Source organism: Pelecanus crispus, chromosome 3 (assembly GCF_030463565.1).
Source record: "Pelecanus crispus isolate bPelCri1 chromosome 3, bPelCri1.pri, whole genome shotgun sequence".
In the NCBI taxonomy this organism is placed as follows: domain Eukaryota; kingdom Metazoa; phylum Chordata; class Aves; order Pelecaniformes; family Pelecanidae; genus Pelecanus; species Pelecanus crispus.
The window spans coordinates 28,943,933-28,967,373 of record NC_134645.1 but is presented as its reverse complement, the minus strand read 5'-3'; the positions used below and the strand labels follow the sequence as shown (position 1 = coordinate 28,967,373).

At 48.3% G+C, this 23,441-nt stretch overlaps 1 protein-coding gene across 3 annotated transcripts in view; it reads left to right on the top strand.

Annotated features, from left to right (window-relative positions):
• Nucleotides 1-2,649: 2,649 nt before the first annotated feature.
• Nucleotides 2,650-23,441, top strand: part of FOXN2 (forkhead box N2) — a 33,967-nt gene continuing 13,175 nt past the window's right edge. For all 3 annotated transcript variants that reach the window (XM_075708092.1, XM_075708094.1, XM_075708093.1), the window contains exons 1-2: nt 2,650-2,684; nt 16,500-17,050. In XM_075708092.1, the coding sequence (XP_075564207.1) occupies nt 16,514-17,050 (537 nt within the window). In that variant the 5' untranslated portion in view covers nt 2,650-2,684; nt 16,500-16,513. The remainder of the gene's footprint in view (nt 2,685-16,499; nt 17,051-23,441) is intronic.

Below are 23,441 nucleotides of genomic sequence, written 5' to 3'. Positions count from 1 at the left end.
GCTCCTGCCTGAGCCGCAGGCACAGATCCGGGCCACTGCTGAAGACAGGCTGAAAATGAAGCGTCGCCCCAGGGTGCAAACAGTACTCCAGCAGGAACCTGGTGGTTTTTGCAGGGCTGCTCCCGGGGGCTGTGGCTGGTGGGAAAGCGAACACCCTTGAGGAGCGACCCCCCAGCATCGCTGTAACGCTAGGGATGCTGAATCACATATCCGTGCCACGTGCCTGTCCTGTACCCGCTACCCGACCTGGCAACGCCCACTCAAAATGCTCTGCGCCCCAACTGAGCCGGATCAGCTCTGCATCCTCCAACACCGTGCAGATGAGCTGCTGCAGAATTGCAACTACACATGCACCTCTAGAAGACGTAATTCTGCCTATGGTGCACTCCTGAGATGAATAAGACATGAGGTGGAAAGCTGAAGCCTTTCTAGGGATTGTGCTGGGCTTTCTTTTGTCCCCCCCTCCCCAAATGCACTACTGCAGTCACTGGTGACTTCACAGGTAGCGGAAGAGTGAAGGCGACTCTGGTTGGTGTTGGAGGTAAGGGCCTGATGCAGAAGGCAATCCAGAAAGCTTCAAATCTTGGTTACTGTGTTTATTGATACCGAGTTGCTGGATTTTTAACAAGTAGCATGGTTTAAAGCGGAAAAAAACCTGCTGTGGGCATGTTGAGCAGTAGAGAGTACTGAGGATGATAAAGGTGACAATGCTTTTCAGGAGATGTAGAAACATTTTAAGTGGTGTGCTACGCCCTGGTTTGAATAAAATGCCTGTTCAAAGGCCAAGTTTTACCTTTTGTTTCCGTGAGGGGGTGGCAACTTCAGGGCACTTTCAGCTTTTATCTTTTTAGGTTTTGTTTGGTTTGGCATTTTTTTTTCTTCCACTAAAATATAAAGGGTGAGAAGGCGTATGTTCCTACTGAACTCAGATTGCATCTTTAAAAAGTAAATGGAAAAATGAGTAGCTCCGCTTTAAAGGCTGGGGTGTAAATGCAATCAAGGGGTGAGAATGGATCCCACCCTAAGATATTGAAGCCAAATGGATCCGGGATTCAGATGCCTCTCTCTCAGGTTGCCACCCAGCCGGGCAAAAGGCAAAGCAACACACCCTGATTGCAACAGGCAAACAACGGAGAGCTTGGGCCCCCGCTCCTCCCTCCTCCTGAAGCCGCTGAGGTGTGGTAGCTCTCAAGGCAAGCTGCAGCACCCGCTTTCTGGGAGGCAGAGGGATGGGAATTTAGGCAAAAGAGCCTCTTAGGGGCAGAGCATTGCTGGTACCAGCAGTGCTAGGTCTATTTTTAATGGTTTAGGAATGGAGGGTGCTTTCAGCGTTAGATGGTTTTAGTAATACATAATTAATGTAAGTGCACTTCCGTTGTCCACTGAGAGGGTGGGAAGGGCCTGGATAACTTCTGAAGCTGTACAGAAAAAAAAAAAAAAAAAGAAAAGGTTGAATGAATCAGAATGTATTTAATCAGTGGAAATTAGGTAGGAGCAAAATGAAAGTTGCTGAGAACAATTTATTCTGGTCAAAACTGTGCGGCTGGACTCTTTCCGAAGCCAGTCGTTCTTCACGGCGTAGCAGGAGCCTGTACGTGCTGGGCTGAGCCTCCCTGCTGCTGGATCCAATCCTCCGCCCTTGGGAGAGTATTCTGCCCGCTGTAACCCTGGGCCCGATTCATCCTCACTCTTAAAAAACCCAAGAAGTTGTTCTCTGAACTGGAATTATTTCAAGTTAAAAAACCCCCAACCGGTTCCTGCTAACGTGGAGTTGGGGAATTTCCTTGAAACACGTTCCCATCCTCCCTTATAAATAAAATTACTGCAATGCATCAAGAGGCAGGCGAAAGGCGAGCGTCCTTCAGAAGGCAAGGAAGCCTTGGAAGGGGGAATAAACTTTTTTGCGGTGGCAGATGGGCTGCAAAAGAAAAGTTCTCCCTGCGAGCGACTTCCCGAGGTCCTCTTTATTCTGCCGTAAAACTGCAAGTGTACGCAGGACTGTGAAACGCCGCTGAGCAAACAGCAAAGTTCTCGCCCCCGAAAAGCTTAAAGCCGAAGGCACGAGTGGAGGACAATGTGCTACAAGGCAGAGCAAACACGGCGGCGGCTTCATCTTTGTTAAAATGAATCGAGAAAGACGGTTTAATGGCATGGGAGAAATGAGCAAAATGTGGGGGAAGGCCGGGGTGGGGTGGGGGGGGGAAGTAGGCAAAACGCACCAGCGACTGTGGCTGTGCCAGGGGAAAGGGAAGTGAAACTAAAAGGAAGGTTGATGTTTTAAAATTTCGGGGGTGTTTTGGTGGGAAATGGAAACTTTGCCCAGCCGGCCTGGATGCTCGGGGGTGGCGGTGGGATGAGGCGCCTGGAAGCCGCTCGTAACCCGCAACGCCCTGACGGCCCCGGGATGGCGGCGGTGCCTCAGGCACCGCCGCAACGCCCCGACGGCCCCGGGGTGGCGGCGGTGCCTGAGGCACCGCCGCCACCCCGGGGCCGTCGGGGCGTTGCGGGGAGGCGGTACCGGCGACGGCGGGGGGGTGTGTGGGGTGTGGGGTGTGTTCCCGGTTGCCATGGGGAGGCGGGGAGGGCGGTGCCGCCGCCGCTGCGCAGGGAGCAGCTGCTCCCTGACACATCCCCCCGCTGCCATATTGTGTCCGCGCTGCCGGCCGCGCGGCTTCATGACCGCGGTGAGTGGAGCCGCCGCCCCCCCCCCCCCCGCCTTCCCCACGCCTGTTTTTATTGCTCCCCCCCCCCCTTTTTTTTTTTTCCCCCTTAGTTTTGGGGTTTAACGGCTTGGGGGGAGGGGGGTTGGCATATTTTTTGTTGTTGTTTTTAACGCTCTGGAAGGGTTTCGTGGGGGAATGGGAAAGCGCGGGGCGGCGGGTCGCGCTGGTGCTGGGGAGGGGGGTGGCTGGTTCCCCCCCCCCCACACCCTTTTTGGGGATGCTGCGCCCCACGCGTGGAGGCGGATAAGCACCCCCCCCCCCCCCCGCGTGGGGACAACGCGCGGCGGCGGCGCTTCCTCTTCAACCGGTCTCGATGACGATGCGGGGGGGGGGGGGGGGAGGGTGCGTGGAGGGGGGAGGGTGCGTGGGGACCCCCCCCTTTCGGCGGCTCCTCCTCCCGCCGCGGCTCCGCGGAGCTTCCGTCTGTCCGTCCGCCCGCGGGTTTTACGCGGGTGACCTCCCACGGCGGCGTAGGCCCGCGCTTCTTCCGCGCTTCCAAGTGGAGGGGGGGGGGGGGGGCGCGGAGACGGGGTCCGCCCGGGGCAGGGAGCCGGCAGCGCGGCCCCGCCGTGCCCCTCGCCTCCGGGTCACCTCAATAAAACCCTCGAGCGGTTTATTTAAGGAAATACCCACCCCCCCCGCCGCCCCCTTTTGGCGTTGTTCCGGTGCCCCCAAACCGGTGGGAAGCCCCCACGGGTGTGCAAAGGCGCTGGCGGTTTGCAGGGGTGAGGCGGGAGCGGCAGGCGCCTGACGGGGGTCCCGCATTTTTTGGGGTGAAGGGCTGGGAGCGGCTGATGATGTGCTGGAGGCAAGGCTGGGATCCGCACGTGGCCCTCTGGAGTTAGTTTTCCGGCTTTTTCAGGGTTTTTTTGGTGGAGCTGGGCAGCGAAGCGCAGTGGTGGCTGGGGAGCGGCATCCGACTGCCCGCCTGGCTCGCTCCTGCTCAGACGCGCAAATATTCCTGCTCTCCCAGTTTATCTGGGAGCGCAAACTGGCTTTTGTGCGTAAAGATTTGGATTCTGACAAGGCCCAAACAAAGAGTAAAGAGGACAAAGAGTAAAACCAGAAAATAAGGAGTAACCTTGAGCGGGACCCAATAAACTCACCTCCCCACTTTGGTGCCTGCCTAGGGATGGACATCATGTGCAAAATGTAAAGTTAAAACTGCTGGATTATGTTGGACTTGAATGCTGTGAAGGTAACTTGATTAGGTGTGTGGCTGACCTGTGAAATCAGGATAATTATACATGTAATATACTACATATACACACACACGCGCGCGCAGAGACACCGAATCTTGTTACTGGTGCACTTGCATTTAGATGGACTTTGGTAACGGTTGTGTTGTAATATGTGGACGCACAAATCGTTTAACTTCTGTTGTGCTTCTTGGTTTGGGGTCTTTTTTCCCTCCTAAAATCTGGTGTGATGCTACACCTATGCAAGAAAAATTAAACTGGTGTTATGTCAGAAAACTTGAACTAGTTTGCAGTTGTTTTTTTTCTTGTTGTGTTCTTCTTTTTTTTCCTTGGCAGGTGCCAACTCACATTTCCTAAGCTCTGCAGAAGGTAGTTGGACACATCAACTCTGAACTGAAAGCTATATAGTGTCAATTAACACAGCACAGAGCTTGGGCTAATGAATTAGCTGCCCAGGGTATGTTATTTCTGACCTCGGCCGCATGCTGCCGCCGCATTTTGGCTTCTGCTGGGGGCTCACTTGTGTCCAGCCGTGTGACTTGAGCTTTGTAGAAGTACGGAGGAGATGGTAATTCTCACTTTGTATGTTTGAGTTGCCTGAAATACGTATAGGACTTTTCTGTGCTCTTAGTCTTTTTTTTTTTTTTTTTTTCTTTCCTCCCCCGAATGCCCCATAAACTGAGCAGTGCCGCTGTACGCGGGGTTTACGCTTGCAGAGCGTGGTGGAGATGCTGCGTCGGCTCTAGCTGCGGCGCTGCCCTGGGGAGCAGGGGCTGGAGGGAGCTGGAGGCACCGACCCCGTATCACTCCAGGTGTGTGGCCCTGAGTGCTCTCAGGGACCTTGCTGGAATAAAACTCGGTTGGTGTCTTCATTGTCAGTGTCCTGACCAGACGATGAAGTTGTGACCTCTTTGGGTGCCACCGCCGAGGCTGTACTGAAGGAGCTCCGCAGGAGTTGCTCAGCCCAGAAGTAAGATTTTTTTTTTTTATCCAAAAGGGACACCAACCACGGAGCGTGCTGCCTCAACAGCTCCAACCGCCACAGGTTTTCTGCTTGAGGAGCCTTCCCGTGTCCTCTGGGGAGCTCGGGATGGAAGGCACCAGCATTGCCAGCAACTATCTCAGTGTCAGGACATGCCAGTCCAGTAAGTAACGGAGCAGATACAGGAATGTGTAATGGTCCTGTCGGACTAGAAAAAGGACTGCCTGGCGACCGACTGTAGTGCCTGGGAAAGAAGACAGAGGCTTAGGGGCATGTCAAGCTCATTTTTACCATCTCTGTTAACCAGAGGCTCTGCCCGCTCAATGCAGTTGGCTTAAAAACCTGTCATGTTGAGCAAAGCCAGACTCTGTTGGTGAACAAGATAGTTTGACACCTGAAGATGTTGTGTATGGATTTAGTTTAAACTGGTGAGAAAGCGATGCGGTTCTTGCACAGAAACGTTGGTTCCATAAAAACAGTGCAAGCTTTGATGCTGGTTTCACTAGGATTGTAATTCCACCTTCCTTCCCCATCATCGTTCCTTGGCTTCTCGTTGTTGGGGTTGAAAGGAGCTGGTATTTATGGGAGTAAATATTGCAGGCATTCAGAAGATTTCTTCCAAGTACAGGTTCATGTTACCTTATCAGAATGAGCCGGACAGTGGGATTATAGCTGGCGAGGTGACGGAAAGTAGGAGTGTTGGGAGGAGTGATGCTGTGCCCACAGCCGCCGCTGCTGTGCACCTCTTATGCTGTTCCCTTCGACAGGGTAGTCTTACTGCACCGCCACGGTGCAAAACGAGCTGTGTGAAATACAGTTTTCCTTTCCTGGCTGTAAATCAATGAAAAGCAGCCTTTAGTCCCTGTAAGTAAAGGCTGTCAGCGGTACGGACGCATACTCACTACCTTTTAGCACAGGTGTAAATCCGTTTTATTCCATTTGGCTCCTTGAGTTTTCTTTTTATGGCTGTTGCTGTTCCTCCCCCTCCCGTTAATGAGGTGCATTGTGTATAAGCCTGTTTATAGGATGTCACTGCATTGATTGTAACTTTTTTGAGGGAAGTAGATGGAGGCAGCGAGTGCCTCATCCTAGCGCGTGTGCCTCGTCGCTCGACAACTGAAATGGTGTTGGGCAACTTCCTGCGCCGAGACGCTGCTGTCAGCGGCACTCGGTGACTCACGTCAGCACGCAGCTTCGTCTCTCGACAAGTGCGCGCTTGCAGGCTGCAAACCTCGTCCGCATCCCAGCGCAGCAACCGAAAGGGTCGGTTTGGGTGCGTGTGGCGAGTCTCTTCCCAGATCCAGCAGCTTCCTTGGCTCCCAGAGAAGACACCCACAAGTAAAACAAGAAAACCCTGAGATGCTGCTTCACTTTTTTTTCTGGCTGGACCTTTATGTGTGATACGTGTTTCTTCGTTCCCTGTCATATTACACGTGCCTTCTGACTTAGTGCACGCTGTATGATGATGAACTCTCCATCCCGTCCTCACCATGCTGGCTAAAAAAGCATGCAGCGATACTCCAGGGTACTTGCAAAATACAGTTTAAAGTCAGCAAGCGGCAGACAGCTCGCCCATGCTTCGGTAATAAATTACATCGTATGGAAGAAGCGCTGTCTGATGCCAGCCAGCATCTTTATGACCCCTGGTACTCTGCCTCCTCCCTGTAAAATGTTACGGCTACGGAAGCACGAGGATTGGGTCACGCTCGCTTTTGGAGAGCGCTGCTGGGTGCTCCTTAGTGCCGAGTGCCTGGAGGTCTGCGCGGTCAGCAACTGGGAAGACTGGCTGTTGTGTCTGGGGTAGAAATACCCGTGTTACTGAATGGTTGCTCGCATACCAGGACCATTTTAAAAGAAGACTGGAATTTGTGCAGATAAGGAGATTTATAGAAAAAGTCAGCGATGTGGATTTTGACTTTTTTTTTTCCCCCCGGTGTGCTCAATTTTTTTCCTGTTATGTTCAAACTAGACTTAGAGCTTCCTACTTTTTCCTCAAAGGTTAGGGTATGTTAGGGACTCCATTAAATTGGCTACTGCTGCTGCAGAAATCACCCCCCACTCCTGCTCTTCTGCACCCTCTGTAAGGATTAGCTTATAAATGGGGAATTTCTTTGCCCAGTTCCCGCTGGCAGAAAATCCTAATACAATTTACTTGGGTCAGCAGTACCCATGTATGTTGGCTGCCTTGCAGGATGGCAGTTTTGGTCTGAGGTAGCTGACGCTGCTTCTCTGAACTTGCTAATGGGACAGGTTGGAAATGCAGGGCTGGGCTGAGATTGGGTCTACAGCCTCCAGCTGCGGTGCTTACACCTCCAGCTGTGGTGTTTACGGCCGTGTGCCGGCCTTTGTCTGATGACAAACCTGGCCTTTGCATTGCAGCCACAGACCCGCACGCCTCGATGTGCCTTTGAATGGCATCATTGGCTACCTTTGACTTTATCGGCATGACTGCGTTTTCCATATATTAACTGCGGGTGATGCTGCTTGATCCTCATGTTATTTTGCTTATGCATCTGGGTGTCCTACCAGCATGCGTTGTACAAATTGCCATCACATTTTTATTGTGGAATTTGTGATGTGTGGCTGGATGTATTCCCAAAGCCCATCTCTTGGAGCAGCTTATCTTGATACCACGCTCAGGCTTTGTTTCTTCTATCAGATTATTTTCAGTGTATTCTTATCTTGCAGTTTGTAGCTACTTTTAGTTTCCCGGTTCATGTGTGGTCCCCTGCTTGCTTTCTTTTTAACACTCTCACTGGATTGCATTGTGCTTAGATTTGGGGCAAGTATGTGGTCACCTGAAAGCTAATTACTGGGTGTGGAGAGAGCTCAGCGACTGGACAACTTGCACAAAGTAGAGCTGAGTGAGTGGGAGCTGGGAAGCTTGCTGCCAAGCAGCAGCAGCGACAATTGCTCATCCCTCATCCTCTGGTCTGTGAGGACCATCACCAGAATGGCTGTCAGCCAGTTTGGTTTGGTTTAGGGGTGTTGAGTAGTTGAAAGTATGAGCTAGTAGGCTTTTGGGCTTTTGGCCGTGCCATATGAGAAGTGTCAGATGGCATCTTGTACTTTGACAGTCTAGTTTTGCTAGCACGGGTGCCTTTCTTCTGTGTTTAGAGAAACTTGTATCTTCTGTAGCCTTCCATCTCAAGGTGTACCTCAACATACAGACGCTGTATGATTAAACTGGGCCATTTTTCTGTATAAGAAACCTGGTTGGTCCAGTTGTTCCAGTGTGGGGTCACCGTATAGAAGAAGAGATAATTTTATGCCACAACCATTATGAGCAGAGGGATTATTCTGATACGAAGTAGTTTTGAAACAGAAAGCCAAGTTCAACAGTTATGGAGTAAAATTAAGAGCAAGTTGGCTGGGGAGGTCAGCATGGTGAAGAGCATCGCTTTGCCGTGTCGGGGTCTCTGGAAGAAAACTTGCACTTGGGGAGCAGGAGATAGGAAACAGCAACTGGTAACAGCTTCACGATCACAAAGTTGTACCGGTAACGTGGCGGTGGCTTTGTGGTACAGCTCCGATGATGCTTTTAAATTAAATCATGCAAAAGTGTCACTTGGGGCGAAGCTTCAAATTGTTGGTTTTCAGCTGAAAATTGGGAGTTCTGGTACTTTAAGGCTGAAGAAGGCAGAAAAGCTGGATGGAAGAGATAGTGTTGTTTTCTAGTGTTGGTAAATTGGTACTGACACCAGCTGAAATGTGACTATATTCACTTCTATTTCAAGAGGATGGTAGAGAAACACGTGGAAGGGTTACCCTGGAAAGGGAATTAGCATCAGAATTATTTTGCAAGGCATTTGCTCAAATGGCTCGCTTCTGAACATATCAATGGCTTACATTTTTTTGCATTTTAGTCCATTTAGCAAGCAGTGTATGGAATTTAAGGAACATGACCTGAAGGCATCTTTTGAAAAGCTACTTTTGAAAAGCTACTATTGACAGTAAAGTGTTTTTTCTTGAAAGTACTTTGCCCCTGCCCCGCTTTCTGTGACACCAAGGGTTTTTCTTAATAGTTTAGATTTCATTGCTGTTTGTTGTTTTGGGTTTTTTTTTGTTGTTGTTTAATCACTTCCCAATTTCTCTGTTATACTCAGACTGTTTTCATGTGCGTGTTTTAAATCTGAGGCACAGGGAACCCTGTCCAACAATGACTGCAGCCTTTGGAAAGGCTTCATGATTGCAAAGTCTCTGCAGGCAGTGCTGGAATAAATGGCCCAGAGGCTCTGGGCTGTGCACAGGGTCTCGACTGGGGTCTGGGCATGTCTGAGTTTACCTATCATTTTCGTTTCAGATATTTATTTCAATCACAGACCCACTTCTGTGGGTCATTTATTTCAATGACAGACCCACTTGTGTGTGTGTGTATGTGTACTTAATAAAAAAATGAACTTTTTTCATACAAGTTAGATCTTGGATGAAATCTCTTTCTCTCACTCCCTGCCCTTCCCTGGGCTATGATAAGGGTTTATTCCCTTTTTTTTAAAATTTTGCAGCATTTCTTAACTTTTCCTAATATTGGACCTTTTTCTTGTTTTTCGTTACTGTGTTTTGTTTTTTTTTCCCCTTGCCTTTAATTAGATCAGAGATTGTGGGAGAATATTGACATTAAAGGGGCATTAGAATGAGAGAGGCTTGAAAGTATTTCAGCAAGTACCTGGAACACCTCTCTTCTCCTTTGAGCCCACAGATGCCATAGTTAAAAAGAAACCCCTGAGCTTACAGCTCGTCCAGTCCTTTGGTTGGTTGGTTGTTGTTTTTTTTTCAGGCCGGCTTCGAGAAGCCAATAACTGCCTTTTTAATGGGTTTTCAAACAATTATTTTGAATTTCCCCCCCCTTTGCAAGCCCAGAGGAGCAGGAAGGGCCCTGCCTGCCGTGGGTGCTGCCCTGGGAGAGCATCTCTGGGTGCCTTTTGTCGCCAGGGGGTACAGCTGCCTGTTCTTCTCCGCTGCGGACAACCGGTCCCGGCTCGCCGAAGTCTATGGCTGAGAGGCAGTTTTGTCCCTGGGAGACCGTAATGCCTTTAGTTGTCTTGGATACGTGACATCATATAGTGTTGTAATCAAATATAGGCCTTTTGCGGGGCTGAGGCGGGGGCGGGGGGGGGGTCAGGCTGACCTCCAGCCCGCTGAGCCGCCCGTGTTGAGGTGGGCAAGGGATGGAGCAGGGCAGCCTGAGACAAAGGAGATGAGGGACGGGGGGAAGGTTAAATTAATGGGGGAAAAATGGTCTGGTGTCGTGCTTTTAATGCTCCCGGTCAAGCGGATGTGGTGCTTTTTATCAGTGGGTTTCACTGGTTGTGCCAAGATTTTTTTTTTTTTTTTTGGTCGCTCTTCCCTCTAACACACAAAAACTTGTAGTTGGTCCTGTGCTGTCTTGAAAGTTTATCGTAAACTTGTGTAGGTGAGTGATGACAGTCATTTATTTGTGTAATTCTTGTGCTGTTTTAGCAACACAATACCTACATTGATGTATTTAAGTCAGGACAATCCCTGGTGTCAATATGCTTACCGTAAATGCAAGGGAATATGAAAAATCAAGAGGAGTTTGCTATTGGTATAGTTGCTTGCATGCAAAGGCACATACCAGTCTTTTAAAATATTCTCTCAGCGCGTGTATATGTTAGTACAGAAGTTGTGTGTCGAGTACACAAATTGCCCTGGCTCTGTAACTGTGGCTGAACACCCTGATCTTGTTGCAGAGCACGCAGTTGCAGAGCTGCTCTCACGTATGTGTGATATGGCTAAAAATCTCTTCTCCTGGATTAAAATCATATTCTACTCCTCAGACTTGGACAACACATGGTGAGATTTTTTTTTATTTTTTAAATCTGGAGGGAAATTACTGCACTGTTAGCAGGTTCCAGGTCTTCCTGCTACTAGCAGAGATGACCTAGTTGCTCAGCTGGTCCTACAGAAATACATAGGTACGTTTAGTTGTTAGAGAAGGTTGTCCTAACCTGGGGCACTGATGTGCGGATGCCAAAAGGCACCTTTCATCTGATGCCACTGGAGAGTGAAGAAGGGTCAAGCAGCAGCAGCAGTGGCTCTGCTCACGCACTAACTTGGCATGGATGAGGTCTATGGCATCTTTTAATGGAAGGGCTGAATTCTTTCTTGTCGGGTCAGTGAGTCCGGCTGTGGTGGCCATAGTACTAAAACGACAGCTGTGCACTGTTACCTGCAATGCTGCTGGTTTTGGAGAGGGTCACCTTTGGTGGGATGGAGGTGTCTACCGTGGCTTTGCCCCCTGGACCTGGGCTCTGCTGGAGCCGAGACCTCTTCAAGAAGGGCTGCTGCAAAAAAAGCATGCTTCCCTGCTTGCCTGAGGATATGCCCAAGCGGACTCCTGGTTTTGTTAAAGCAACTTTGTCTTCATAAAATGCTCATGCATTAAAGTATTTGCTTCTGTGGCAGAACACAGTAGTGCTCAAGGTCTTCCGTCAAAATGAAGTCATAGCTGGGGATGTATGTGGGGGCGTGCAAACCTGGTTTAACCCCAGATGTGCTCTGCTAGGCTGAGGACCTTTTAGCCCCCATAACCTTTCCCAAATTTAGCTCTTCAGTGAGTTTGAAAGAAGACTGCAAAAATTACCTTGTCTCGCGATGTTGACTCTCCTCTGATCTGTCGGACCTTCTGTGAACCTGACTGCCACCTGAATACACCTGCAGCCTTAATCAGTCCCTTCGGACCTGGGCTGTGCTGTCCGGGTAGCGAATGGCCTGCAAGAGCAGTTCTTCACCAGGCTTTGGGTGCTGGACCAGTGTTTATTATTTCCGTGCACTCTTGAGCGATGCTGAAATCACAAGACTGCTGGACCGAAGGTCGTCTCTTTCGCCCTAACTTTTATTTGAGCAACCTCAGTTGACTTTGTAGCCTTTTAATCTTCTTACCCTAGAATCACAGTCCTCTGTATATAATGGCCATGCAAAATAACATGCACCTCTGCTGCAGTGCTTTGTATTTGAGGAGTAGATGTCTTGATTGGCTTTTCTTTTGAAGGTGCTTACAGGAGATAGATGCTTGAGTTCCTTAGGGTTTGGATACGTGATGCTCTTAGGCTTTGAATACTTCATCTTTCAGTTGCAAGTGTTAATAATTAACAGCAGCGTGCTGTGTTACTGTGTTCTTACTGGTAGGGCAAAGCACATGGGACAGAGCATAAACTTGCACATTTTTTAGAGGTGCGCTTAAAGCACGTTACTTCTGCATCTGCACGGCTGGAGTTGCCTTCCGGCTCTGCTTGTGGGGCTGGGGCTGTCCCCTTGGGAATTGCAGCAACTCTCCGGGCATTCAACACAGCAGCCAGCGAGGTCAGTGACATGGTTGCCATCTGCCATCCTCCTTGGGTAAGAAGTAGCTCTGGGAGAGCCAGAAGAGAGGGACAAGGAGCGTGTCTCAGCAGCTGAGCAGGTGCGTGTCATTTGGAGATGGTTTTCTTGCAAGGCTTTTGCTGCCCCTGGAGTAGCTGAAAAGGTGGGGAAGGTGGCAGTAAGGGAACAAAGGAGTGGAAGATAAATTTCACTGAGTGGCCTTGCAATGCTCATGTGTGCTCTTAACCTTGCCTTTCTGCTAGGTTTCCCTCCCCCCTCCCTCCCTGTTTCACATTGGTGCTACCAGTTCAGCTTGGGTGGGAGCACTGTGGAGAACAAGTTCTAGTGGCTACCTCTAACCTTGGTTGCATCAACCCCTCTAGTCAGTAACAGTGAGAAACATTAGGAAAAAATCTGAGGGTCCAAGCGTATACGGTTTTATCATGTCATCTGCACTGGAGACCTTCTTCGTGCTCTTTTCTTCTCACAGTCTGCTCTCCTTGCTCTTACTGTGACTTTCCTGCTGGGTCATCCCTGTCCACAAAACCCTGCTAGCTTACAGCAAAGACGTGAATCGTGTGACCCTTACATAAAATATTAAACCCCAAATATTGGAAGTGATCGTCTTGAAAATGACAGCTTGGAAGCTGTGTTTTCATGGTCCCATCTGCTTATGGCCAAGCAGAGCACACCTGGAGAAAAAGAAATTGTGAATTTTGCACGTCATTAAGGGTCCGCGTGAATGAAGAGGGTCTTTGGAGAGCATGCAAGCTGACCACTTGTGTGCCTTCAGATACACTCCAGTGGCACTGCTGTTGCTCCCCACCAGGCTGCTACAGGCAGAAAGCAGTGCTGTCTCAGCAGAATACAGATGGTCCTATGGTCCACATGGTTCTTGGGTGCTTGAGAGGTGAGGCGGTCCTATGGGCCACGTGGCCCTTGGGTGCTTGAGAGGTGAGGAGATGCTGTGGTCCACGTGGTCTTTGGGTGCTTGAGAGGTGAGGAGGTCCTGTGGTCTGCATGGCCCTTGGGTGCTTGAGAGGTGAGACAGACATTGACATGTCTGTTAATGAGCCCACCTGTGGGGTACCCCTTGGAGCTGTGGGGGTTGATCTTTGTCTAAGGGAAGGGCGAGCTTTTGATGGCTTTGCAGTCCTTTGCAGTAGGAATGCTGCCAGAGTTGGTTTCTTCTTCAGACTGATGCAGCAGCAAGCCAGAGTAAACTGGACAGAATTAGAGGTTACAATATTCTGAGATCAAGCAAAGCAAGGGGAGGTTAGTGTGGTATAAAGCACATTACGTCGTTGGGGCTGAGGTGATGCTGTCTAGGAACACTGGCTATATCCAGAATGGCAGCACCAAAATTACCAGTTGATCGTCCTCAATGTTATCGGTCTCATTACTGCCGTTGCAAAGGAGTTAAGTATTACTTCATTAAAATAACTCTTCCTCTTGCATACTCTGCTGTTTCTATATTTAAAATATCCTTGATGCAGCATTCAGTTTAGACCAGTGGAGAACACCCTTTGAAAACTGCAGTAGTTACAGAACTGTGATTTTTTTTTCTTATTTATTAAACAATAATAGTCTAATAATAGCCTTTATAGCTTTCTAGAAAAAATATTTTAATTTCTGCTGATGTGTTCATGTAGAAGACGTGCAAGGTGGTGAACTAGGCACTAAGAACGTAATATGAGACATGGATTTTTGTAATGTATCTACTAAGAGAAACGTGGCACTAGCTTGTATTATTTACTGTATTGCCTGCAAATAATTTTTTTTTAAGTAGGGTATTAATTATTCTAATGATTCTCTGCTAACACATAATAGTGTGCAAACAGATAATGCATTGACACCACAAAGCCTACCTGATTTTAAGTACCAGTTTAATAAGTTAATATGTTTTTCTTCCCTCTGTTTTTGAGAAGACTGTGAGCGTGCCCAGGACAATTTATGTTGTAAAACAGACTTTATTGCCGCATTTCACCAAAGGAATAAATATAGTGACCTAAAACTTGCTCGTGTGTGCGTGCATGTGTATGTTCTTGATCTACTGTGCCGGCTGAAGATTTGCAAAGGGATATCACATGCAACATGAACTGAGTGCTAAAATTACTAATACATGGCTGAGAGGTGTAAGCTAGTAGGTAGCTGGCTGAAGAGGTGCTGAACAAGGAGGTAAAGTTGCTCATTGTAAGGAAAATGGTGCAACTCACATTGTGGCAGGATTTGGGTTTGTCTCACTTTACAAATTTTATCACTAGCTCTTTGTTTTTTAATTTAAGGAAGGATTGAAAAAGTGACATAAGTATATGTATATATTGCTCTGTTTAAAGCCAGCAGTCACTAACTGCCAATATAAATCTGCTCTGATGGCTTGGAGGAGAAGTAAATTGTAGGGAGAGCAAAGCTATTTTTGACCAGCTATTTGAGCAGTTCACTTTGCTTTAATTTTTTTTTTTTTTAATAACTGAGCTGGTAGTTAATCATGCCCATCCCTGCACGTAAATAGAAAATTTGGGGATGGTTTCCAGCACTAGTACTGGTAAGCATAGGTGCAGGTGTTGCTGTCAGAACAGCTTTGCAATAGCTGGCATGAAAGCGTATGAGCAGATGAAGAGAAGAAATTGCTGGTGGGAAACCCAGTGCGTTTTCTGGGGGAGGCACAAATTCTGCACCCCACTCCTGCCTGGTGCCGGGTAGGAGCTCGCAGGGCTCTGGCTCCTTTGGGGAGTGTAAAATGGATGTATCCTGCTGCCTTTCTGTGTCACCACATCACGCCTCCTCCTCCAAAATAAAGAGGCTGGGCAAATAGAGCTCTGGGCAGGTTGGGCAGTGTAACTGCATGGACACGGTGAGGCTGTCAGGTTGGAGCCAGCCAGCAGTGTGGTTTTGTAGGTGGGACAGCCAGACTGTGTATGCAAGCTGGCCAACTCCTTGCCTCCACTTTGTAGGAGAAGATGCAAGTGCACGAAGCCGTGTGCTTACTAAAAACTGTTGTAAGGAAATATCCAGTAACTGCACAAAGCTGTCTGGTGAGATATGATACGGAAACTATCCCGGTCTTGCAATTGAGCTCCTGCAGTAGGAGCTGGAGCATGAAGCCAGAATGATAGCACATGTTCTGGGAAAGGGAACTAGGTCGCTCTGGCTTTTTATTTGGGTTTTGGGGTTTTTTTTACAGTTAATAGAACCTCAGCTTTGCCGGTAAACTGCATCCATAATTGGAGTGCCTTACATTTATAGCAGGCTGGTATAGAGTGGTTTTGTTGTCCTGTGCTTCTGGTACCGTTACGTTGGCCAAAGCTGTAGGTGCAGTGAAGCTCTAACATGGTCACACCAGCAGAAAAAACAGCTGTTAGCATAACAGTTTGCTCGATGACCCCTTTTAAAACTCTTATGAGCAAGAAGATGCTTTTTGTTAGTGTAACGCCTCTAAAGCATGGGTAGCCTGTTAGACCATGCACTCTGGGTGGTAGTTTTTAATAGATAAAATTTTATAGTTTATATATATTTTTCTCATTTAGGGAAAAGTTCAAAGCAAGTGGTCAGCCGTTATTCCCGCAACAGGTCTGAGCTGCCACCTGTTGAGAGCTGGTCCCACTACCCTCTGCTCTGCGGGGAAGCCCAAGTTAGAGCAGCAAGCCCTTGCGGGAGGGGAAAGAAGGTCTTTCGGACCTGGGCAGCTCCGCGAGACCTAGCTGGTGAACCGATGGGCTGGCCAGATCTTTCCCTGGTGAAAATGAGAGGCAGTACTTGGGAATGACTGTGACTTGTAGGGGGTTGTAAAGGCTTCATTTGCGCTGAGACCACAAATTCACTTTACGCTGATTTAAATTTTGCAATTTATTTTTTACTCTTTGGGCGCCAAAAGCAAACGCTTCTAAACAGGGTCAATTTACAATATAATGAGCATAACTAAAGAGTTAATGTGAGAGCTGAATGGATTAGATCCTACCTGTTAAGGTCTTTTCCAGATTTCAGATGTTGACATCGAAATAGCCATTATTTCTGTGTCCAAATTGGCATTTCAGGATAGATACAGCAGTTTGAAGGGCTTACCATAAGTTCTGGTTATAAACCGGGGGCGGGGTGTTGACACATGCTTATGGGATTACTGGGGGGCTCATGTTGGACCCTGGCTTTCATCAGTGACTACTATGTTCTTGCACAGCGTGGGGATGGTACAGCCCCGTGTTTGGGTTTAGCGGGCTGCCACTGAATGTGATTTTGAAGGTTTGCATTGATTTCTGACCATCTCCTTTGTTGCAGACCAATAAAGCTAAATGGGTCCAGTCACTGGAATGGCTCCGGATAAGAAAGCTGAAACACCAGGAGCAGAAAAAGCTGCAGGACTACGGCAGTGTCATGGGATGGGAAGCTTGCCCGATGCAGGTGACGCCGGCAGGCCAAAGGCCACTGTGGTGGACAGAGATTCAGCAGATGACGAGCTCACAAATTTGAACTGGCTGCATGAAAGTACTAACCTTCTAACAAACTTCAGCCTCGGAAGTGAGGGTCTTCCGATCGTTAGCCCCTTATATGACATTGAGGGCGACAGCGTGCCATCCTTCTCACCGTCCTGCTACCAGAACCCCGAAAAAAAATCCTCCACTTCCAAACCCCCTTACTCTTTCAGCCTTCTCATTTACATGGCGATCGAGCATTCCCCCAACAAAAGCTTGCCAGTCAAAGAAATCTACAGCTGGATCCTGGAGCGCTTCCCCTACTTTGCCACGGCACCCACTGGCTGGAAGAACTCGGTCCGACACAACCTCTCCTTGAACAAGTGTTTCCGAAAGGTGGAGAGAAGCCATGGCAAGGTGAGACTTAGTGGGAGGGAGGTGGATCAAGGTTGAAATTCAGGGGGAAATGGAGAGGACTCTGTTGTTCTCAAGAACTTCCCCCCACCCCGCCCTGTCCTCTAACACTTTATTTGCAGCTGGAGATGGTTTGGAAATGCCACTTCTGACAAATCACAGGATTACAAGAGTCTCTTGGTTTTGTTACTTAGTACTGACCTGGGTAGAGCTAGCTGTAGTGCATCCTTATTAAAGCTGGCTAACATACTATTGCAAAGGATCCTGTTTCCACTTATTTATAATTTTGTTAGCCTGCAATACCCAGCCTGAAATTTCAGACATCTGTCTTAGGATGTCTTTTTGCTGAAGCTTCTTAAACGGGTGCTCTCTTTATTTTCCCCCACTGAAATTTCAGGGTGTGTTCCTCCTTCCCTGCTTTTCCAGCATGGCCAGGGCTACGATTGCACCAGGAAGCAGGAGAGATTGTGGGATGTCAAGTAGCTTCCCTGCTTGGCTAGCACGGGTGTTGCCCGTTTGGGCGCAGATGTGGTCTTTTGCAGAGTACCCTTGCTTGCAGGCCCGCTGTATGTACGTGGCTGAGCGTTTCTGAGTCTGAAATTGTCTTGAATATTAAACTGACTTTTTCACCTGTGATCTTGTCGTACACTTAGCACAGCTCTAGCTTTTAAATAACCATCTTAATTCCTGCATTTAATATACTGGATTTCTTTAACGTCTGTCATAGCATATTAGTGTGTGTCTCTACGTGGTGCTGACACGAACTTCACTTCTTAAAGTAAAGGATACTCTTTTCTGTACAAATTCTTTCTTCTTCTGATTTGTATGATTTTACTAGTGACTCCCTTCCTCCCTCTCTCATTTCCCATCCCATTCCTCAAAGAGCCGGCTCTGACTTAAATAAACCAACAAACCACATACCAAAAGTCAACAAACAAATACCGGACCGGTGTGCTTGGAGGTCAGCCTAAGTGGTAACAGGCTTGTTATCAGAAATGCATGCAATGCCTGGCATGCTTGACAGCCTCTCGCTGTAGATAGAGGTCCTGGAGCTGAGTGGGCATCGGGAAGGACTGCTTTGTATTGGTAGGACTGAATGTCACTGCTTCGCAATATCCCTGCTTTTACATTAAATTGTTAGGGTGTTGTTTTCCTGAGCAGCAGCTTTGCCCTGAAAAAAAAAAAAACTTTTTACTGCTCTGTGGCAAGTCCAGTAAATCCCCCATAGCTAAGTCCTGCTGAGTGTTGGGACGGGCTTTTACGGTGGCTCCAGGTACTGTAATGGAGTAACTGAGATGCTGCAAGCTCTGCTTGTGTGAAGGACACAGACCTGCATGCTGCCGCAGATGGCAAAGGTGCCCTTCAAGGACTGGGTGGCTCTGTCCAGGAAGGGAGACGTGAGCTTCAGAAGAATTGGGGCAGGGAAGGGAAATCTCCTTAATCAGTGTACAAATTCCTGCTGCCTGTGGATCTGCCCTTCAAAGTTCAGTCATTTCCAGCCTGGAAACCCTCGACGTTTAGGAGTTACCAGTCAAACCTCGTGTCTTGGCATGTGGGCAGCAGGAGCTTGAGACTGCCCAGTCCTCTGCTTAGCCTGCCGACTCCACCAGCATTGCTGGGCTCGGAGGGGCTGAAGGGAAGCCAAAGGATGGCTTGCTGCTAGGTGTGACACCTCTAGTAGGAAAAACAAAACATAGAGTAGGTACCACCACTACCAGTAAGGTGATGTTGATGTGCTCTGTCAGCATTTTCCCAAGGCTCTAGAGACTGCACAACTCTGATTCTTGAGAACAGAAACGGCATTTACCAAAAAAACCCACCTCAAAAAAGCCCCTCCTGAAACTTTGCCGAAGCTTCCCCATTTCCGACACATGCTAGTTAAATCTTTACCCTTTGCCCTGCTTAGAAAAGGACCAGATGAGGGTACTGCTCTGAATTCTTCTTGCAATAAGTCCGTGGCGTGCAGCGGTAGGCGCAGACTCCACGGGGGATGACAGGAATGCTGCAGACCCCTTTGGATGAGCTCCTCGGGCATCACTTCTTGGAGCGAGCGGCTGTAGCTTGCAAGCTTGTCTTGCTGATTGTGTTGCCTGTAACCATGCGCTAGCAATGCCTCTGGGTGCTTCTCTGAGAGGGCAAGACAATTTTGTATTTTCTTCCATTTTTTCTTTGTTAATGGCATCTTAGTTGTGTCTCAAAGGGAGCATGTAGTCTGCTTTCTTCTGTCCCGAGTGCCTGTGGAAGCAGAGGTGCCTATGGCATGTTGCATGAGAGGAGCATGTTTTGTTTTGTAACATCAGGGGAAGAAGGGTTTTAAAGCCTTTCAAATGAATCTGGGCTCTTGTATTGGAAGAGTGTAAATGTCTGACAGGAGGGGAGGGTCTGTGACCCTGCATCCCGGGGCAGGCTGCTTTCTGATACCTCCCTGGCTATTGCTGCCAGCCGTCAGCTACGAAATCATCTCTTGGAGGTCTGGCAGCAAAAGCAGGAAGAGTCCTTTCCCATGTTTGCCATAACACTAATATCTTGGTTTGGACTTCATGTTTTGAAGTGAATTTCCTGATTTTTCCCCCACTTATCCATGTGAGCTGTCACTACAGGGCAGTTTCGGGACACATGAACTGGATTCATTTTGGCTGGTGCTAACCTGGAAGAGGTGCTGCCAGAGTGTGCTTTCTGTCTCCTGACTGCTCCCAGACATTGTCCATAAGACCCCGCTGTAGCAGAACTGGAGTAAAAAAAATCTCCAAGGCACATGCCAGTGATCCCCCACCACCAACTCTCTCACTCCGCAGAGCTATTTCCACCGACCTGTGCCACATTGTGCTGCAGGCGTAGCTGTGGATGGTTGGTCGTTTGCATGTATATTTGTATCAGCCAGCTAAATACCATTACTCTGCCTGTCGCAGCAGGCTGCGGGCATTTGGGAGTCTAAGATGGCATTCAGCAGAGATTGAGGGAAGGCTGTCCCTGCTTGGATCGCTGAAAAACATTGGATGTTATGGTTTTCTTTTAATGAGTTGAAGGGCACTGAAGGGAAAGTAACTGCTTTGAGATGCATTATGAGCCAGCACTGCAGTTGAGAGGAAGAACTTCTCATTTCATGGAAACAGGATGTATGTACATCAAATCTCTGCTAAAATACACGTTACCCTTTCTGTATGCACGTATTACGATGCTGCTCTATCTACGTGTCTTGTCAAGGTTTACCCCGGGTGATAGACTTAAGAGCTGAAATACCCTTTCTTATTAGAGTTGCGGTTGAGCTCATGTCCACAGTCATCCAGACAGATGAGGTTTCAGTGGTTCTCTGGTAATGGTGGTTGGGAGCTGGAGCAGATGGAAAGCAAGGGGGCAGTGCTGGAGCCGGTCCCTGGGACACCTGCTTGCCTTCCAGCGTACCTGCTGTGGCCCTGGTGCCCCTGAAGATGTCACAGAATCATAGAATCACAGAATGCTTTGGGTTGGAAGGGACCTTGAGAGATCATCGAGCCCAACCCCCCTGCAGTGAGCAGGGGTTGAACCTGTGAACTTGGCGTTATTAGCACCATGCTCTAACCAACTGAGCTAATGTGGAGGTGTGATTGCGGGCTAGCGATCCTCAGAAGATACTGCTAATGCTCTTTGCGTCTTAAGTACACACAGCCTTGGGCTCAGGGGGAGAGAGGTCTACAGTGGGATATTGCTTCATTTGAGGGAGCAGTGTCTGATAGACAGCATGGGAGGACCTAAAGTGAAAAGCAGTTTGGAGTTGGAAGCCCTGAAGAGTCTCCCTGCTCTTTGCTAGACTTGTTTTTACAATTGTGGGTTTGGGGATTTTTTATTAATCAATACCACTGGGGAGAAAAGGTGCAAGGAGGCACGAGTGGCATCCGCGTCAAGCATCAATTGGGCATTCCGCTGCTCACGTGGTTGTGGCCCTGCCACTGTAATCCTCTGGAGGTCGGGGGGGGGGACAGGGCTTGAGTATCTTCTAACAGGTGTCCCTTTTTTCCCTTTCTTCTTCTTGGTAGATATGTGTTTTAGGGGTTTTTTTCCTCTTTTAGGGTTTGTCTTTTTTTTTTTTTTTTTTGACAAGAGATGATGGTAAACAGTCTGTGTGGCTATTCAAATATTCAGGCAAAGAGCAGGTCCCATCTAAAAGCCTGTAGAGATAGGAGATGTCTGTTACCTGATAAACCTCTTGGTAAATATACGATACGCCTCCAGGCACACGCACAGTATTTTACAGTGGTTCAGCTAGCTCAAGTGGAAGCAGCTGGTAAGAACTGCCCATACACGATGGAGCCGCTGCCCAGGGCTGAAGCTCATGGAGGGCTTTCTGCAGCGCAGGGATGGGTATCTGCCTCTGCAGCAAGCCCGAGCCACCAGTGCTGGCCGAGTTGCTCCGTTTTGGTCACTCCTTGGGCTTTCCTTGCTGATCTGGTCATACTCCATGGTCATACTTCACTGCTAGCAGAGGAAGGACCATGGAGGGGTGGTGGTAAAGGTAAAGGAGAAGGCTGCACCATGGGGGGCATCTTGGTTCCAACCCATGTTGCTATAATCAAGCCCCAAAGTGCTTTGGACTGGAAACTTACGGTTGTCATGTAACAGTCCAGTGCTTCAAAATGCAGGAATTATTTTCCTTCTCAATTTTCTTTATTTGGCTAGATAAAATCGTGCAAGTCAAATAAGAAATGTTAGAAAGAAGCAGAAGAGATGATAGTCAGACCAAAAAAAAAAATCTTAGAACAATTTAACTGCCCGCTCATTTTGAGACGGACAGTCAAAACAGTCTGGTGGCTGCTCTGCGCTGACTCTGGAGGGATGTTTGATGGTATGTAAAAGTTACATCTACATTTCAGCTGGCACATCAACAGTTGCCCCGCTGTTGACATGAAACAGTAACCTCCAAAGGCAGTTTAGCATTTTGGATCACCTAGGCTTTGTCTTTGCTAGGAGAAATGGCACGGTCTTTTTTTGTTGCTGTGGTGAGACGGCTGGTTTGTTTTAAAGCTGGATGTATCTGTGTTTTATGCGGTTTTCAGCTCCAGTTGTGCACAGCTTTCCCCTAAAGTGTGGCACTAACTTCAGACCTATGTTGGCTTTCCACTGCGTGTCTTTGCTAAGCAGCAGATGTGACTGCAATGGCGCACACAGGCAGCCCCATGGGCATCATCTCATTTGCTCAGTGTCTGCTTTTAGTACAAAGAATGGTGGGTGGAAGTGTGGTTTCGCTTTACACCTAACCCAATCTTACTAGCCAAAGAAGAAATCACGCTGTTTATCACCTCTTGCATTGGATTGAGTGTCTGCATGGCTTCAGGGTGTGCCCCGGTTCAGCTCACTGTTGCAATACCCACCCAAAATCACCGTATTGTATTCTCAGGGCAGCAAGCTGGTGGGAGTAAGTGGCTGGGAAGATGAAAGGAAAGAGGGAAAGTAACCCTGTTCTGTCTGCAGCTCACAGCTGAACTGGGTTAGGCATCAAGTGGAAGTGCTCGCCTGAAGTAGCAGATAAAATAGTGTAGAGCAGTGGTGTCCTGGTCCTGGTCCCCCCTGAGGGTGACAGCCTCAAAGCTACTGAAGGGGGGGAAGCCAGAGTTAGGCAGGGTCTTTTACAGGGGAAAAGTAATGAGTTAGCTGGCTGGTCAGGGAAAGGGTCTGGGTCCAGGAGAGGTGTAGGGAAGGGATCAGGGCATTAGTCTGTCATTGAGATGATGGATGGAGCCAGTTGGGAAGATACCCCCCATTGGTACCTAGCTGGCTAAATCATCCTGCTAGTCACCATGGTGAAGAAATTGGCTGTTTAATTAAAGGTGAGTTTCTTGATGGCTCTCTTACAGGCTGTGCTCAGTTTTAGCATGAAAAGATGAGTACAAGAAAGATTCAGGTTAAAAAAAATAATTCTGAGAGATGCTGCAGCTCAGAGATCTTTATGAAAGGCTGTGGCTTCAACTAAAATTATGGAGCAGCATCTCTTTGTTTCTCAGCTGGAGCTCTCTCTGATTTGATTTTTCACTACTGATAGCAAAATATTTCCTCTTTTCAGGAAAAGTCCTGTCACTTAAATAGTACCACAGACTCACATGCTTTATGGGTCCTTTTCAGTCTGAAGTAAGCTATGGAGCATCCATCCATAAAATGGTATTAATACCTGCTTGATACCAGCAGGAGGAGGCCAGCTGGCCTCTCTGGGCTTGCAGGAGGTGCTCCATGAAGCTTGGGGTTTTGCTCTGAGACTTTTCCCCCCAAAATCCTATAGAAGCATCTTCCTGTTCAGGTGTAGAGCTGCCCCATCCTTCTGCTGCATGCATGACCACCCCTGTAACATCTGTTTCCCCCCCAAAAAAACTGGTGCTGCTACCTGTAGAGCTGTTAGCTGATCTATCAAGTCAGTGATTATAGAATT